This window comes from Telmatherina bonti (genome assembly GCF_933228915.1).
Source record: "Telmatherina bonti genome assembly, chromosome: 7".
Taxonomy (NCBI): domain Eukaryota; kingdom Metazoa; phylum Chordata; class Actinopteri; order Atheriniformes; family Telmatherinidae; genus Telmatherina; species Telmatherina bonti.
The window spans coordinates 32,990,490-33,003,945 of record NC_136625.1 but is presented as its reverse complement, the minus strand read 5'-3'; the positions used below and the strand labels follow the sequence as shown (position 1 = coordinate 33,003,945).

The following is a 13,456-nucleotide window of genomic DNA, read 5'->3' as shown; positions in this document are numbered from 1 at the left end:
TCTTGCCTGTTTTAACGCTGCAGCGACGTTAGAGTTGGATGAAAAGCAACCTGATTGTTCAGATCGCAGTCTGAACGGAGACTGCGATCCTTTCATGCGGCGTGAACCTTGAAGTCTTGTTCACAGTGTCAACGTTTGTTCTCATCGACTGAAAGTCGTTCTGGTTGTTGCAACAAATGTAAACTTTGGCTCCACGAGTTCTTTCTTTAGCACTTCTGGAAATGATTACAGTGTCGATGTTTTTACTCAATCAATGGATCAATGCTGTGTGATTATCATGGAATCAATGGAGATGGGTGTTGCATCCCTACAAGAGTCAGGCTTCCTCCTTGTTTTAACATTAACAGCGGTAAATAAACTATTTGTGCTTATTTTATGAATCATGTTGCCACCGATGCCACAAAACATAAAGACATCCTGCTGATGCTAAAACACACTCCATTATTAAACTCTGAGAAACGCTGTAGCTCGATGAATAATTAAAACCCTCAGCATGTTGGATTCACATCAAATAAACAGGAATTCCACATAAATGCAGTCTCGTGTGTGTATGTGTGTGTGTGTGTGTGTGTGTGAACAGATGTAGTTAGTGTGGAAACGTGGCCTCAGAGACTTTCTTCCTGTCTGCTCTACTTACCCGTTTAGCAATTTACACCTAATATCACCAGTGACAGCATCAGAGATTCTATTATTACCCATAGATGGTGTTCATTACGGCGCCAGTTCACACTCTTTACACAACAGATTGTTTGGGAAGAGACTTTTTTCATCTCAGAGAGGAAGAAAAAGCAGCAGGATGGAGTTAAAATTCACACTTTAAAGATGTTTGTCACGTGCCTGTTGGAGTTCATCCAACAAGGATGTTCTGAGTAAATTTAAAAAAAAAAATAAAATAAAATAAATAAAAGATTTGTTTAGTAGTTTGAGCTCCAGATTGGATCAGAAAAGGATTGGCACCGAGCAGAGATCGGAAATTACCAACATGATTTTATTAATCGCACTGTGATCGGGATCAAACCAACTCTGTTGCCTACAACAGACTGCCGGGGGGGGGGGGGGGGGGGGGGGGGTGTTGGCTCTTCTACTTTCAGTCGGATGGGCATCATCTGCATCTCTGAACCCTTCTGTGTGTTTCTTCCCTGGGATGGATGCCCAGACAGTAAAAATCAATCAGTCAGAGTTGGTCCGGTTCTGGATGAGTTTTAACAACGCCGTGGGGGGGGTCCGGCCCCCGTCTGGCTGCTGGCGTCCTCGCTGCCTTCATGGGACCATCAAATACAACCGCAGTCATCTCTGCCTCTGTTTGATCTCCGTCCACAGGCAAACAGACGTGCCCTCCAGAGAAATTCGACTGCGGGGGATCCACCAACAAGTGTGTGTCGTTGTCATGGAGATGTGATGGGGAGAAAGACTGCGAGAACGGGGCGGACGAGGAGGACTGTGCATCTGGTGAGTTCATGAAAGCGGGCTGTCGCTTCTCATCCCGTAATCTCATTACAGATGTGGATTGGTGTTTTTCACCTCCATTTGTCTGAACCAGTTGTGCGTCGAGGCCGTTCTGATGCAAACGGCAGCAGCTGCGCCGACGCCGGCGACTTTATGAGCAACACAAACAGGAGAACGAGGTGAAGGCAGATCCCTCCTGCATCGCGTTTTGAAAGGTTTTATCCTCTCTGATCTCGGTTATTATCAAGAGGCTTCAGACATTAAAGCGCAGTGGGGAACTCTGCGGATAACTAGACGGATTTGAGGTGAATTTTATTATAAACTGCGACAGCAAACTCCCCCTTTGATGTGGAGGGATTCTTTTCCAGTGTGAAATATGGAATATTTGGAGCTTTCCGGTGACGTCTGGAGGTTTTCTGCCATCACATTTTGCACTGCGAGTCTTTCCACCACAAGGCCTCCAGAAACAAGAAAATTCGACGCCGTTTCCAACGCAGCCAATTGCAAAACTCAGTGGCGTGGCCCCCCCCGCCCCCACACCCCTGCAGGGACTATCCTTGCCCTACTTCTGAGGAGCCGTGAAGAATCGGCTTCTTCTTTTTCTTTGCCTTGCCTCTTCTTGTCACGAGAAAATGATTGAGGCGGCGGAGCTGAAGGTGTTTAGAAGGATGTGCAAAATGGCGCATGAAGGCAAACGACCAGAGAGAGAGAGAGAGGGAGAGAGAGAGACCCTTGTCTGATAACAGCGATGTTCTTTGCTGGCACCTGCTGCTCCTCAGCTGTGTGGGGGTGTTGAGATTGTCTCTGTTGAGCTTTAAAACTCATCATGTTTTTACATTTTTTACAAGTATTTATTAGAATAATCAAATAAATTGGATTTTAAGTATCCTTTGAATGAGTCCCAGACCTCCAAGTGCTATGCCGCCCCCCCCCCCCTCACAGGCATAGCAAAGCAAGCAGCAGTGATTTTATTGACTTCTGAGCTAATGCCCTCTTAGCTTAGATAGCTTTTCGCTGCGCTGTTCATTGAGACCCAGTCCAGTCTGGACTAATCCTTCTTTCATTCTAATGTGTGTATTGACGTGGCAGTCTTAAGCCTCTCAGTGGTGACACAGGGGCAGGCAGTGGGCTGTCACCCATTCAGGCAAAAGGCCAAAACTCCCTGCAGGGGTAAACGGCGCTCTGCTCGACCAGTTGATGGAGGCCGACTCGGGCACCAGCAGAGAGCTGTGATTGATAGCATCTCAAATTAGGCCCATAAAGCGCTGCTACGGCCGGTTTATCTGAAGAGCGATTGGGCCCAACAACAGCGAGAAAGATGATGTTTAAACCAAGGTCAAAAGCCTTTTACATGTTACCTCGCTGCAGATTAGATCTGAAGCTAAGAAGCATCGATTTTTCTCTCCTACTGGGTTTGTGCTCCAACTCAGACATGCAAAGAATCATGTCGGTATCAGTTTCACAAAATAAGATTCATTTCTAATATTAATGTGGAAATGTCATAAATAATGTCGAATCAGCTGAAAACTAAAAACTGGCACTTAGGACTTAGGATGCTGAATTATGTACATTTACTTCCTGAAATGTTTTAGTTGCAACATAAACACAGAGTGGAGATAAGATTCAGTACAATGATGAGATGGTAGAGGCGTCCTCTCAGAGGGGGAAGCTCACATAGATGTGGCAACTTTCTGTTTTAAGCTAACATAAGAAAATCACATTTGTTGATATGGACTAAGCTAAGTATTAGTAAAACCATACCAGCCATACACTGTATATAAAAAGATGGACGTAGCCTCCGTGACGTCACCAATAGGTTTCTGAAGAGCTGAATTGAAGCTCATTGGGCGGTTCCTGCCGTCGCCATCTTGGCAGCGTCACGCATGTCGTCTCTCCCAGAAAATACAAATATGGAAGAAGAGGTGGAGCTGAGAGGGGGGCTGTGTGTGTGGGTGTGGATGATTTACATCTAGTAAACTCCGAGCTTCCTGTAGCTAAGAGCTAACCGAGCTAACCCGGAGGTAACAGAAGCTAACCAGCTAACGGAGGTAAGCGGGCTAAAGCTAAGTCATGTTGTTAACCGGCTAAAAACCGCGGTTCTTTTACGTTCTTCTGACTTGAAGCAAGAGATTGAGTACCTGTCAATCAAAAGGACACGCCCCTTAATATGCCAAATTTTGAGATTTAATTACTTTTAAATGGACGAGTTTAAAAAAAAAAAATTCTCCCCCCACAGTTGTCATGAAGGTAAACCTGACCTATTAAACCTAAAATGGATATTTGAATCAGGCTGTAAACATGTTTATTTCTGCTGTGAAGTTGGTCTTTTTAACATGGGAGTCTATGGGGATTTGTTCTGTTTTGGAGCCCCTAGTGGATGAAGGGGGAACTGCAGGTTTTGGCACTTCCGCATAGGCTTCACTTTTAACCGCCAGAGGTTGCTGCTTGATCACAACATACTCCCACCTCGTTTCTACTCGGATTTACTCTAAAGTTACATCATAGAGTTAGAAATGCCTTTTTCTGTACGATTCTTTATGCATTTGTGAGTCACTACTGTGATTTATGGTGCAGCTGAGGGGTGGTAAAGCCTGGAAGCAGCTCTGACATCACACTGCTCTAGAGGCGGCTGAGGTTCAGTTGGCTTTTATATCGAGTTAATTACTATTTAAATCCATCTTGTTTTCCCTGAGGTGTTTTTATGTGCTTGGGTCAGATCGATTTATGTTCCTCAGTGTATGACTGCGTTAGGTCAGTTACCACACTTTAGTTATATTTAGTTGCCCTCTTTTTGTCCTACAAGCCTCTTGATTCATTTCTTGACTTTTTAATCATGTGGATCTTTTGGTACATGAAACTGAGTTCAGTAAAGATACATTTCTGTTTCCTGGTTGCTGAACTGATCCCTGACACGTGTTCCTAAAATGATGAGTAAACACAAACTAGAAAGTTTTTGTCTTTATTTCACATGAAAAAAGAACCTGATGAAATTTTTCCAAACTGAAATAGCCGTAATGGAGAGATGCAAAGGTGTCTGTGGCTGCGCCTGCATGCAAAGAGAGGATGTGTAGTATAACAAGACCAGTAAGAATTTGTTTGATCCTTTTTTTTTTTTATTATTATTTATTAAAAAGACAAAAAACAAAACAAAACAAAGAAGTTGTTTGATCCTGAACGATTGCAGCTCAGCCAGAAGCTCGGCATCAAAACTTTCTACAGAACAAAGGTCCCAACAAGACTCATATGGATTCATGTGATGCTCTGTTCAATGTTTTTATTATTAATATCATTATTGACATGAAACGTCAGACAGTTTCTGCACATCATGATGAGAATCTCTTGTTCCACCACATCCCAAGGCTGCTCGGCTGGACTGAGATCTGGTGACTGTGGAGGCCGTTGGAGGAGAGTGAACTCATCGTCATGGTGGAGATGATGTGAGCTTTGTGACATGGTGCATCATCCTGCTGGAAGTTTCCATCAGAAGACTGTGCTCATGAAGGGATGGACATGGTCAGCAGCAGTAGACTGCTGGTTAAACCACGTCATGTTGGGACTAGAGTGTATTAAAAGAACCAAGAAAATATCCCCCACTGTGTTACACCTGGAGCTCCCTGAACTACTGGTCCAAGGCAGGATGGATCCATGTTTTCCTGATGTTTCCAGCAAATTCTGATCCTACCATGTAAATGTGGAGCTGAAATTAAGACTCATCAGACCAGTTTCTCCATCTTCTATTGTCCAGTTCTGGTGAGTCTGTGTGAATTGTAGCCTCAGTTTCCTGTTCTTACTGACAGGAGGGAACCTGGTGTGGTCTTCTGCTGCTGGAGACCATCTGCTTCCAGGCTGGACCTGTTGTGCATGAAATGCTATCCTGCATATCTTGGTTGGAACCAGTGCTTATCTGACTTCCTGTGGTCTTCCCATCATCTCAGACCAGTCTGACCATTCTTCTCTGACCTCTGATGTCAACAAGATACTTTGGTCCAGACATCTGCTGCTTACTGGACATTTTCTCTCCTTCAGACTTTTCTCTGTAAACACTAGAGATGGAAATTATCAGGAGCAAAACTGAGCAGTTATGTGATAAATTGTATTTTTCAGTTGATGAAAAAAAGCTGTATTTACTGTTGCTCTTTCAGTCATTCTCAGGCTCAAGTTGAGATTCTTCTGTAAGTTTCCTCTCCAACATTCAGAGTAACTATCATGTCATTGTGAGCTGTTAACAAGGAGCAACTGGAAAGCACTCGCTGCTTATTTAATTTGCTATGGACACAAAATCTATCTCCATTCTGAAGCTACGCTGCAGGAGCTGCTTAAAATCAGAGATAAATGCCTTCAGTACCATGTAGCTGCATCTTAAGCTGTCCAGTGATAAAGTAAGAACTTAATGGCTCTTTATTGATTATGTGAAGCTATTTTAATGGTTCAGTTGATCATCTTTATTGCTGCGTTACAGTTGATTTAAATATACCAATCTAGTTAAGCATAAACTGCATTTAATGAATCTCAGATGTTTTTATCTAAAAAGGAGCAACTATAATGAAATTAAACGTGCACTAAATGTTTAGTCAGATAGTTAAAAAAGCTTATTTTTAAAGGATAAATTCGTGGATTTTTTGCTATAGTTAAGCTGTTATTTAAGTACTAAAACTGAAACTTATTTATTTAATTTAATGGTAACTGAACCTGATTGGATCTGAGAATATATTTAGTCTAAAACCTGATCAGTTCTTTCTTTTTTTTAACCCCTGAGGTAGCTCACCCTTTATTTTTCCTCCACGGCCCTTGTTTAAGTCAACATTAGGAGGATTTTGCACATTCTGATCTGAGAAGGGATTTTTTTGTGTTCAAAAACACTGAAAAAATTAAAGGCAAGAAATGACTTGTATGTGCTGGAAGATGATGTGGGAGAAGAAAATATGGAAATTACCAGTTAATCTGAGTTCAGTCTCCAGCTGCCTACATGTCATGTCTAATTTTATAGGTAGAAGATGATTGGATGATGCAGCAGCACTCGAATAAGACTCGATATAAAGCTCCTGAACGTGTTTTCAGCTTTTGTTCCTGCCAACGCTCAGCTGGAAAGAGAAGAACGGCTCATGCAGCCACAGATCTGCTCCCAGATCATCTTCAGATGGAGTCGTCGTAATTCGACATGTTAAAGCAGAAACTGAACATGTGAAACTCCTCCAGCATGCTAAGTTGAAGGCCTCCTTTCCTCAGAGGTTACATCCCTACGACAGTTCAATAAGAAACAGAACAAATTATGCTGACCTTTATAGGTCTAAAAAGAGGAATTTCTTCGACAGTAGTGTAATTTTGCCGTTCTTTTTTGAGAATTTGGTGCACTTTATGTTTAAAGTTAGACAAAAAGAATTAGTATGAAAGCTAACAGGCTACTCAGTCCATCTATAAGATCTTCTCTGCAGTCACATCCTCATGCATGTCCTCTCACCAATCCCTGGCGTCGTTGTGGGTTGAGCTGCCTGTAAGAGTGTTGATGAATAGTTTAAACTCCGGCCTGAGGCAGTGCTTTAGAGGTTTACTGAAATATCCTCACACACTCAGTCAGCAGCAGCTGTAAGACCAAACTAAGCTTTAGACTCAGAAACACAGTGGATCCTGATGTTCCTGACCAGGCTGGACCCAGATTTGACCAGGAGAGGTCGTTCCTCATGTTCAGTTTTTTTTTTTTTTTTAATCAAATTTGTGAGAGGAATGAAGGCCAGAAACATTTTTTGCAGTGTCAGCGGCGTCCTCTCTGAGCGCCATGAGGAAAAACCATTAAAACACATCCACTAAATGTCTTCACTGGTCGCTAGTGTGGAGGTGGCAAAAAAAGCAGAATAAACTTCTACTTTACTAGTTTCAGATGCTTCCTGTGTAAAAATGTAAGAAAATAACCTCAAATCTCTCCCAGAGATGACTGTCTGGAAGCTGTCTGGCTGTACAATATGAGCAAAATCTCATTACCCCATATATCTCCTTCCATCTGTGGGAACTATGGCCGCATGGCGTTCCACAGGTAAAACCCTGCTGCAGCTTTTGCATCTGGAGTTTATTATGAGCTTTCACCTCCACTCAACGCTCCTTCTGCTCGTTGACTCTCTGTATTCTTTGTCCTGATTCTTGCCCAGGTGATAAAATAAGTTATTCATGTTGGAGTGCGTTGTTGGGACTAGGAGCTGACATACTTTACAAACATCTGTTGTCGGTTCCACGTCGGTCCTTTTATGTCCAAACAGCATCCATGTGACAGAAATCTTTTATAAACAAGCTCATCGGTTTGGGTTGGCTGGTCATCTTTTAGTGAATTATTCTGCTCTGAAACACGTCTGCTACCGTCTGCCTCAATGTTTGTTTATATATTGTATCATACATGTTGTAAAGCACATCTTGACATAAAATACTGCAGTAAAGCACCTTATCGTGACGTAAAGACAGAGCCTCATATGAAACGATAAACATTTTCTGTTGTGCAGAGGATATATATCGTCATATCGCCCAGTTCTACTGGTAGCCTGTTAGCTTCATTGTTCCTCTGTTTTTTCTTTTTTATTTAACCATAAGAGGTATATTTAGAAGAGTACAGGGAATAAACTGTGTTTAAGATTTTGTGGTAATTCAACAACTTGAATTACCATCACATTTACTTCATTTTCCTCTTTTTGGTTATAATTTAATTCTTTTACTGTAGAAACATGACTCCAGTTAAATGTTGCACTGCCATAAAAAAGGACAATATCTATATGTGCATTAATGTTTTGGTTTTTTTTCTACTTATCAGGTAAATTTTCTTTTTTATTTTATTTTTATTTCCTTAAACCCGACCTTTTTGCAGGCGCCAGTGCGTGGAGCATTACTAAGATCACCGTAATTCCTTAACTGTTCCTGTTACTGACCTGAGTCCAACAGATTCTGAAAGCTGTGAAATAGAGCTTTCCATGTTGATCGCTGGATTTTCAGGATACAGTGGGATTGGCAGGGAGAAGCAGACAGAGCAGGAAAGCAGCACTGACTGTCGCCACCAACTTGGTGCAGATTTAAAGGCCTAAAACAACTCAGTCCTCTTACGCCGACATGATGAATATTCATGTAAACTAACACCGAAATATAACTGTCAACCATTTCATATGAAGTAAAATTCTCTTTAAATTTCTGTTTAATAAATGCAGATCTCAGATATATGCTTTCATACTTCATTTATGATAGGACAGCTGTTTTATCTGGTGTTTTCTTTTACTGGTGAAAGGTGTGGACTCCAGCAGTCTAGTTCTCCTGTTCCACCATGCTGCTGGGATGGATGCAGGATGTGGTTCAGAATCGTGAAATCTGCAAGGTCTTCCCTGAAAGAGACGTTGTCTGGATGGGAGCAGATGTTGCTCTGAAACCTCCATGGACGTTCAGGACCAAAACAAAAAAAATACTGAAAAAAGCAAAGCAGTAAAAACTGTAAAGTTAGGCGATATGTTGCCTCACTTCATCTGTGGCTGTGATTGTTTACGCCTGTTACGTCTCTATCATAGACTGTATATAAAGAGATGGATGGAGCCTCCGTGACGTCACCAATAGGTTTCTGAAGAGCTGAATTGAAGCTCGGTGGGCGGTTCCTACCGTCGCCATCTTGGCAGCGTCATGCGCGTCGTCTCGCCCGGAAAATACAAATATGGGCAAAGAGGTGGAGCTGAGAGGGGGGCTGTGTGTGTGGGTGTGGATGATTTACATCTAGCAAACTCCGAGCTTCCTGTAGCTAAGAACTAACCAAGCTAAGCCCGAGATAACAGGAGCTAACCAGCTAACGGAGGTAAGCAGGCTAAAGCTAAGTCACGTTGATAACCGGCTAAAAACCGCGGTTGTTCTGCGTTCTTCTGACTTGAAGCGGGAGATCGGGTACCTGTCAATCAAAAGGACCCGCCCCTAAATATGCCGAACTTCGAGATTAAATTACTTTTAAACGGGCGAGTTAGAAAAAAAATTCTCTCCCCACACAGTTGTCATGAAGGTAAACCTGACCTATCAAACTGAAAATGGATTTTTGAACCAGGCTGTAAACATGTTTATTTCTGCTGTGAAGTTGGTCTTTTTAACATGGGAGTCTATGGGGATTCACTCTGTTTTGGAGCCCCTAGTGGATAAAGGGGGGACTGCAGTTTTATGCACTTCCACATAGGCTTCACTTTTAAGGTTGTCGCTTGTTTTTACCCCGTTTACAGTTATCCGTACATTTAAGTTCACTTTTAACTTTGCTTGCATTAACCGTGACTATATGACATTTACACAACTGACTCAGCTAGAAATTCTGCTTTCCTTCAGCTGACTGCAGAAGTTTCGCTTCTCGCCCATTATCGGGTGGAGAAAGCCCATTTTGCTGAGGCATCCTGCTAATTGAGTCATCCAAGTAATGAATTATTTCTTGAGTTGAATCCAGCCTTTACCAGAGTTAGCGTTCCCTGATCAACGTCACATAAAGCAGCGACTTAGAAAAGGCTCCACTAGGAAGCCGAGCTGTGTCCTCAACCCTCAGCGATGTGGAGAATAATGTGCACTTACCCCTCCTCGCATCTCTTCTGAGGACGCATGTCTGCTGGGATCGACCAGAAGACTTGAGGATTTGTGTGTTTTCATGTGTGCGTTTTGCAGCTGCACTTAGAGTCGGGTTGACTTTGCTGCCTGGTGTGTACACACGACATGTCTGCAAGGCTGTGTGTTCGCCTTCATTCATATTTAACACTGTTTGCACTGTGAGAGGCAAACACTCAGAACCAGCACACCTCTCACCTGCCTCCCCGTCCCTGTGGTGAAAGCGATCTGTGCGTCGCCAGTAGAGAAGCTTCATAAAAGACTGTTTCACAGGTCTAAAGTGCTTTCCGTGATTTGTTTTTTTCCTAACTGAAATTTAGCAGAATGAAGACAGTTCAGTCTCAGCTCTCAGTGTCTCTCCTTTGTCCTCACCTAGCTGCCCTCTGTTAGCATACCTTTCCAAGCTTTAATGACGTCAGGGAGACTTTTGACTCCCATATTGTCCTCTGTTATCTTGTCCCAGTTGTGACTGTGGATGAGAGAATCGTCTTTGCTGCGTTACGGTGCTGTTTGCTCTGCAAATGTGCATAGCAGCACAGAAAAGGTCAGACAGTTAGCTATTTCCCTGGTGAGGAGCTGTGACCAATATGAAAGAGTCTGTAGAATTTTCTTGAGTGGATGTTTTTGTGACCTTATTGCCTCCGTTTGCATGGACTCCAGTTCTCTGAGCAGAGCAGACAGGTATGACTCTACATTTATGAACATCCAGTAAAGCAGCAACTCACACACTCAGGATGTTGGATTGTATATGCAGAAATAAGAAATAAATCTCCGTTTTGCATGCTAACGTACAACTTTTTCGTTTCTCCTCCATTCATTTTGTCACACTGCAACATTTCTTTACCTTTCACATTTGATTCTGTCTTCCTGCACACACACACACACACACAATCTCAGTTCACACAAATCAGCAGTAATGCTAATGTGAGCAGAACAGTCCTCTACATCTGAGCCACTGGTTGCCGCTGGCAACCATCTCCCATCATCAAAGCTGCCAGAGAAAGTAAAGTGTTACGCTGCCAGCTTCTGACTCCTGCAGCAGCAGTCACCGGGAAGGATCTCCCCCCCCAGCGAAAGGAGAAAAGGAAAGGGGCTTTTTCACCGCTGTCAAGGTCTCAATGAGTTCATATTAAATGATATTTTTATTTGTTTTGATCTTTTTGAACTTCTGCTAAATGGATGCCATAAAAATTAGGTTTTGAATTACCATTAAAAGTCTTTCAGACAGGATAAAAGACCTTTTTAGACATATTTGTATAAGAAATCCAGGCACTCCATGATGTTTATTCACATTTTTTTGTATTTTTTCACACTGCAAGTTGCTGCAGCCTCTCAAGCTAAACTATGCAGCATTATGCAAATACATTACATGCTAATGTCATTGGCTTTTTGCACAGTTCAAGGTGGGACCCTCGCTGCCCCTCGCTCTCCTCCTGTATTTTTAGTTGCAGTGCTGTGATGATGGATCAAAAATCTATTCTGAGTGTAGTTGGTCACAGAGCTGTAATAACAGAGAAATATTCCCTGACTGGAAAGAAGCCATGAAACACACATGAAGGAGCAGCGGCGATAAAATCCTGCTGGGTCTGCTCACATCATCAGTGTCTGGGTAAACAAAAAAAGCACCAAACTCACCACAGAAATGACTTCCAGCTGAGCCAAGGATGCACCGTCTAAACTGAGGAAATAGATCCACAGTGCTGAAGGACATGTGTTGAAATAACGGAGACTGTATGAAGTAAACAGCAATGTGTGCTTCATGGGTTTTTTTTTTTCTTTTTTCATTTGAGCATCTCTCATTATCAGCTGGCCTGAAGTTTTTTCACTTCACATGGAGTATGTTGTGAAATGTTTTGGAGAAATGGAAATGACAAATAGAAGTAGAATGTGACATTCTCAGATAGATGTAATTTCCTCGCCTTCTAGCTCATTCATTCTGTTAAACAGCCAATCACAGTGAGCTCTCTCATTGACGGATGCAACACCGATTGTGTAAAGTCAAACAGACTTTAAGAAAGACACAGTTAAGTCTGATGATGGAAAATAAAGAAACATGGATCATGAGATTCTGACTACTGATAGTGATGATATGAAGTCATGGAGAAGAAGACAAGCTGAAAGGCTGTTGCTTTTGTCATCTTTTTTTGTAACACAATTTAAAAACTGAATTTCCCCTTCAGGGATGAATAAAGTATCTTTGATTTGATTTGACTTTGATAAAACACAAAAGGAAACTGAACAATTATTTTCTGGACATGAGTGAAAATTTATTAGGAAAACGGTCGAGAAGACACAGTAATGGTGAAACAGGGTGAAACTGCAAGTGATGCGTTTCCAGCAAATTAGGAGCATTTCTTTCTGTTGTTGACAACAAGTTAAAATCAAACCAGATAAAGCAGATAAAAGCTGAAAGATCATAAAATATCTGCTTTCAATCAGGTTTCTTAAATGCTAATTCACTCTAGTACATGTTTTGGACCTAAATGATGGCTTGTGGTAAGATAAAAGCTTTAAAAATGAATTTACAATAAAACATTATTTACAAATAGACCCAAGTTCATGAAGCAGAATCCTCCTGCGAACAAGACCAGAATGGCTGAAGACAACAAGATGATTTATTCTTGGGAGAGTGAGAAAACTTTATATTGACGGCCTTGAGTAAATTCAGGAAGCAATAAACAACATAGCCAGCAGCCAAGCTGTTTCTAGCTTTAAAAAGCTTGAGAAGCCTTTTAAAACCAGTTCTACGTTTACTGGGAGCTACTGAGGAGTGTGGAAAAGGCAGTAATATATTCCCACCTTCTTGTTTTAGTCAGTAGCAGCGCTTACAGTGAGCTGGTGTGTAGTTCTTGTTTATGTTATACTGCAATATTTAATCATTAAGAAATGAAAAATAAAAATTTAGAAATGACAACAATTAGTGGTGTGATATAAATCTAGATATGTCATAAATGATAAAAAGCACTTCCAGAAATTCATACGTGTTTCTTAACATTAAGTTTGCTGAACTTTCTCACCAGTGAGAGCTAATTCAGCAGCCATCCTGTCTCTTCTCTGAGCGCTCTCCAGAAAGTAAAAGTCCATCTGATGTTGACTCTTGTGTTAACTATTGCGCTGTGGCTTTTTTTCCTCTCTCCTCCAGTAATGTCCACGAGAGTTTCTTTGCTGAATTAATGCATTTAAAATGAGCAGTATGTTGGTATCCAGCTGCTATCATGTGAAACGCGGCATCCTGGGAGGAGGGACCACTCGTTGCTCTGCAGTTTCTCAGCCTTGGACACTGTAGAGCAACGAGTGGTCCAGAAATTCAAATTGTGTATAATAGATGTCGCTTTGCCATTAAAACATTAAAAACATTTATAAACACAAATATTTCATCAAGTTAATTTCATCAAATATTTGACATAAAAAAATCCACTGTAAGAGA

The 13,456-nt window shown here is 41.8% G+C and overlaps 1 protein-coding gene across 1 annotated transcript in view; it reads left to right on the top strand.

Annotated features, from left to right (window-relative positions):
• LOC306758614 (low-density lipoprotein receptor-related protein 8-like) overlaps positions 1-13,456 on the top strand; it is a gene marked incomplete at both ends in the record, with an annotated part of 151,037 nt that overhangs the window by 77,733 nt on the left and 59,848 nt on the right. Inside the window, one exon of the mRNA XM_079243948.1 lies at positions 1,321-1,449. Within this exon, the coding sequence (XP_079100074.1) occupies positions 1,321-1,449 (129 nt within the window). The remainder of the gene's footprint in view (positions 1-1,320; positions 1,450-13,456) is intronic.